Here is a 5,965-nt window from a genome sequence, read left to right as displayed (position 1 = left end):
CTTGTAGTTAAGATTAAGAGAGCTCAAGAGTGAGAATTAGGAGGAGGAGAGTGATTGAAAGTGTGGTAAATCTTTAATGAAGAGAGCTAGAGTGTGAATTATGTAAGAGGGGAGCCCAAATATTTGTAGCTCAATTGGTGAGGTTATTCAGCAGACACCAAACGGTCAAGCATTCAACCCTTACATTTCATTGTGGCATCTAGTAATAGAACAAAAGATGTGTGAAAAGTCGAACAATAAAGTTGTTTGATACAAATCAACAAGTCATGCATTCAACCCCTACATTCCACGATGGCATCAAATAGATTACGCAAAATCATAGCGTAATAAATTTTTGTGAAAAGTCAACCCTTGTGCTTTTAGTTTAATAGCTTGCCACTACAGTAAGTTGATATCAAAGAAGACAATAGACCCCAAACACACCATTATGATAAGAGAAGTGATCCATATCGCTTAATGTTAATATAATGAAGTTTTGTATGTATGTAGTTACTAGTGAAATGTGAACTATTAGTTATAAAATATGAGGGAGAAAAAACAAACACTCTTGTTCAAATCTCGTGGAGGCTAGCTCTAATATTAGACCATCATACCACGTAGATATGTGAAGGGATGAGTTAGAGGAAGAATGTGGCTAAATTGATGATCAAACGTAATGTACAATGTCATATATAGTATATAAGTGTATTCTCGATGCATGCTACCACCTTTACTTGTAAAATTGATAGAGTGATGCTTTGATGCTTGGAGATCAATATTCAAATCATTTTGCCTTGTGCTTGTTTCTTCAACAAGGAATGGACTAATGATCATCTTCATGAATTTCCTTGCTAATTTCAAACCACCCAAAGGGCAAAACAATCTAATCCTAAGCTCCCCTATAATAACCTTAAGAGCATGTACATGTGTGAGAGGAGATGTATGAGAGGATGAAGCGTAATACTCGCAAGTAATGAAAATTAAACACATAAGAAAATTCAAAACAAAACTCTACATTGTCCATGTAATTCAAAAAATGTAAAGAATATGTTAGATCTGTTTATATTGTATGTATGATGATATACTATCATTGTTTGAATTGAGATAATAATAAAAAAGGTTGACTTTTTCTGAATGACAATGCAAGATCAATTTCCGTGGAGAAAAGAGACATGAGAATGTGTCCGTCATGAGTTAGTATGTCTAATCAGCAAGGCAACCTAACAAAAAACATGTGCAACTTAAAAAATCATATCATTGGAATGTAACGTGACTAGTAACTACATTGTATTGAAACTAATCTTTTTACTATTTGTTCGATAAGATATTCTGCTTGGATGTGACTTTAGTGCTTGGGGTGGAAGATAAAATATTTGAATATTTACATTTGATGAACTAGGCCGGCTTGCTATCCAGAAGTTCTCCTTTATTAATAGTACTTTTAAGCGATATATCTATCCAATCTCTTCATTTTACTGCTTTCCTTTATCCCCCTCCGCTCATTTCATGTAACATTATTGATTCCTACCATTATTCCGATATAATGATAACAACTTGGCTTTGTCCCTCATATATCATTCTCTACGCAGTGATTTCTTCTTGCCCTCTCCCTTTCACAACATGTTGGATGTGACTTTGGTTACCCGGATGAAAATGGAAGTATTTAAATGTTTACACTCTACGAGCATTTGTATTCTTCAATATAGAACCTCTATTTCCTTCGTTCTTAAGAAAATTCCACCCAACCCCTTCATCTCTTCCTTTTCACATGACATCATTTGCTCTTCTTTAAATAGCATTATTGATATAGTGATATGCTATTGATTACCACCTTTATTAGCACCATTGCCTCTAATGAGGCATATTCTTTTTAAGAAGCCTAGTTTGAAATCTTATTGTAAAGCTTACATTTTGAGATTAAAAAAAAATATGTGCACTTGTTTTCTTAAACAATGGTCGAGCTTTTTCCACTAAGAATAATAGGACATGTCTCTTGTGGTAGTTTATTCTTATGAAAAAGAAAACTAAGTGGATCCGATAGGGCGCAATATTGCATTGTATGTAACTTTGTAAGTAATGTCAATAGTCCAAGAATATAATAAAATATTGAAGTATTGCCAACATGTGTGAGCTAGCAATGGTGAACAAATGTATGGATAAGGTTTACCTCGGTTACGGGGGCTGAATTAACTAGTCAAGGATCATAGAACACTATATTGGCATTTAAATATGAAACATGTTTTACTAGTTGTGGTTTATAAAGGGAAGATAATATCTATGAACTTCTAGTTATAATAAAATTAGCTTAGAATGTACTCAATTCACCTCCTTTTTTGGTTGCATCTTCCTAATCTACGACACCAATGTCATTTGGAATAATTGCTCCATAAATTCCTTTAAAATACATGTTAATCTATTACACACAAGTTTAACAAAGACATACATATTAACCTATTTTGCCATGTGTTTTGTACAGTTTACCACAATCAAAGTTTAGTAGGAAAAAGTAGATTTTCGTGGGTATTACATCTTTTACTTTGATAATTCTCTAGACAAATGTTAGGGATTGAGCATCGACTATCTAGCCTACCATTCGAAGAACTAGAGATAACATTTGCCACTTTTGCCCAACTAAAAAAGAGCAATATTAAAAATATAGTGTCCCCTTGCAATAGTTATCGAATTTCACCTATGTTCATGGCAATCACTTCCTAGTGCCCCAAAACAAGATTGGTGATTTCTACAAATTCTTAATTTAGATCAATGGATTTAAGGATTATGCAAACAATGTGCCATTTTGAGAAATCTCCAATTTTGTACAAAGGTGAGGAACTTTGCTTTCAAAAGGAATAACTTGAAACAAAATCAAGACATTAATCTAGATATATTAATATTCCACATCAATAGCCTGCATATTAAGAGCGAACTTATGAAACATCATGAGAAAATACTATATGTATCACAATCTCTCAAGACATTATCCTAGATATATTAATATTCCACTTCAGTAGTCCACGTATTTAGAGCGCGAGCTTATGAAACTGCATGAGAAAAGACCATATGTATCATGCTCTCTTACTATCTATCATCCATCACCATTTTTGCCCATTTGGGAGGCTAATGGCACACATTTGTTTTACCTTAATTCCAATGGCATATACAAATGAGTGAATGCTCTCTCTTAACTTTCATGACCATGCCACATATAAGGAACAAAGGTTCACATAATACAAAACAACATGACAAATAGGCTTCATAGTTATGAGAGCAAGTTTCCCACGCTGGTTCACAAAGTTTGCCTCTATGTACATAACTTTACATTATATGGCATGCTGCCTTGAACACTACAAAGCATTGTACAAATCATTGGCTTGTTTGGGTCTAGAGATCACCATAATTGTGATGTACAGAAATTCCCTTGCTTCACAAATTATGTTTCTTTTATCCGGCCTAGAGTTAGATATATATTTATGATATATCTCCAATCAGAGACCTTCACTACCATGGCAATCAATCTGGAATTGCATAACATGGCAACTTTCTCAACCATAATCGATGCCGACTATGATTTTGATATCACATCGTATATATAATATACATATATATATGTGATGCTGAATGAGGAAGATGCCAGATAAATCATATATACCACAAATGATAGGGAACAGAGATTTGCAACATATCATATATAGACAAATACATATGCAGATGCTATAAGAGGTCCTTTCAACCCTCATTTTTTATTGGTAAGTGTGAAGCTTTGTTCATAGTTGCTCTCTATAAGGGCCATTTGACGCATTAAAGCTCCATCATTGCTCTATTAAAGAAGCCCTAAATTTCCACCATTGCTCTATAAGAGAGCATTGTATGTTGCCCTAACGCTTCACACCAACACTCTGGAAGAGAGACTTGTGCTGCCCTAAACCATCCACACCATAGCTCCAAAGAAGATAGTTATGTTTTGTTGCTCTAAAACTCCACCATTGTTATATTTAAGAGAGCTTTTTCGGCACTCCGAAGCTCCACAATCACTCCATAAGATATACCTTTTGTTGTCATAAAGCTTCACCATTTTGTATTTTCCCTAAAGCTCCACCATTACACAAGATACACACATAGATTTTATATATATCTATATCACTTCAAAAGTTTGATGAGCTTTGAGGCTTTTCGCTGTGCACGCTCAGTCCCAGAAACACAAAGTTCCGCCAGAAGCTCGAGGCCATTGAGATTACAAACCTCTTCCACGCAACCATAATCCTCGTGACAGAGCACAAGGAGCACAGCACAAGCATATTCCTTATTAGAATCTGAGCCTTGTTCGAGCAATCCCAAGAGAGCTTGCGAGCCACGAGCTTTCCGAATCGCGAACCTTCCTTCTTGGTGGCTCGCGAGGGCGAGGAGGACAGTGAGGCTCTCATCCACGAGACATGAGGAGGGGTCTTGGGTGAGGCCGATCAATGGCGGGACAGCACCTGCCCGTACTGCAAGTGCCCGATTGCCTCGTATCTGGAGGAGATTGTACAATGCGGCCGCCGCATCCTTCTTCCCGCGTGCGCTGCCCCTCTCTAGGAGACAAACCAACCCGCTAAACACGCCTTTGGACGAGCTCACCATCACCCTCACACTATTACAATAGGAGAGATTGAATAACAATGCCGCGGCGTTCTCCCTTGTTTCCAGTAACAAACCCTTCTGTAGAGTCTCTACAATTGGGTCTATCCCTAGTGCATAGATTATGGCCTTCTTGTTCTCTTCATTCTTCAGTGTTAGGTTCAAGAGGGCAGCTATGGAGTTTGCTTGTGTGTAGAAATCATTAGATCTGAGCTTCTTTATGAGTACTGGAATTGCCCCTGCCTCGGCTATGCATACTCTATTTATCGAACTTTGCTTTGCAAGGTTCCTAAGCTCTTTTGATGCTTTCCTCTGTTCTTCTTCTCTTTCTTCTGAAGAAGAGAGAGAAGAACAAGAGTCATCTCTTAAGCTATGGAGGAGATTCTCAAGGAGGGCTCTGTCTAAAGGAAGATTTCCACAGCTTGATGATGTATCAGCCATGCATAATTTGCTAATGCTTAAGAATCAATTCGTGTACATACATATACATATAGATGCACACCATGGCTGTGCTTGCTTGTTATATGAAGCTCGAATTCTTTGAAGATCCGCACAAAATGAATGAGGGAGAACAAACGGAAGAAGAAGAAGAAGAAGAAGGAGAGAGGAAAAACCCTAAATTGTAGGTGGTGGTGCTTCCCCAGAGGAAACCCTAATACTTTCTCTGTATTTCTCACAGAGAGACAGAGAGAGAGAGAGCTTACCAGTAAGATATTAGTATCCTTTAGCCAAAGCTCTCATGAAGAAGAAGAAGAAAGAAAGAAAGAAAGAAGAGATGGTTATGAAAATGGGAAGGGCAAAGGATAATCTAACAAGGGAAGAGAGAGAGAGAGAGAGAGAGAGAGAGAGATTAGGCTAAGGGTGTGTTCACATGGGTTAACTTCTATAGCAAACCATTGCACAGCAATTGTTCACCTATCAACTTAGCACAAGCAGCACAACAACGGTTTTCTTATTTTGAGCATTCGGCAATGGGATCGTAAAATGTCGTGATGAATGCACTGCCGTATTTCAAAAGCTGGTCTTTTAAAGCACTTTGTCAATGGATTGTGTGATATTTTTACATGGATGCAATGTCGCCCCCTGGAGAGTTCTTGTCCGTCCAACCAATTCGATCTCGTGAACACATGCGAAATGGACGACAACTTTCATTGAACCAACAAATATTCTTATGGTGTCTATACTTCATTGTAACCTAACCTGAGACGATGGAAAAATGAGAAGCGCGAAGATTTAGTGAGTAGAGAGATCATGATGTTATATATTAGAGTCATTTAAATGTCATAAACATGAACAATTGGGACCTTTACTGAAATAAACTTACATGATGGGATTCTCCTTCGATGGATTAGAAAGGAAGTGTGATTCACAT

General features: G+C 37.2%; 1 protein-coding gene across 1 annotated transcript; it reads right to left on the bottom strand.

The window, feature by feature from the left end:
• Positions 1-3,264: 3,264 nt before the first annotated feature.
• Positions 3,265-5,378, bottom strand: LOC147868722 (U-box domain-containing protein 1-like). Its single transcript, XM_087322833.1, has one exon. It carries the CDS (start codon positions 5,032-5,034, stop codon positions 4,117-4,119), a length of 918 nt encoding a protein of 305 aa, XP_087178959.1. The 5' UTR covers positions 5,035-5,378; the 3' UTR covers positions 3,265-4,116.
• Between the last annotated feature and the right edge of the window lie 587 nt (positions 5,379-5,965).

Source organism: Azolla caroliniana, unplaced genomic scaffold, assembly GCF_043228905.1.
Source record: "Azolla caroliniana isolate FFs.n. ecotype wild unplaced genomic scaffold, voAzoCaro1.0.p SCAF_1, whole genome shotgun sequence".
In the NCBI taxonomy this organism is placed as follows: Eukaryota; Viridiplantae; Streptophyta; class Polypodiopsida; order Salviniales; family Salviniaceae; genus Azolla; species Azolla caroliniana.
The sequence above is the reverse complement of the archived record's forward strand: the minus strand, read 5'-3'. Positions and strand labels throughout refer to the sequence as shown.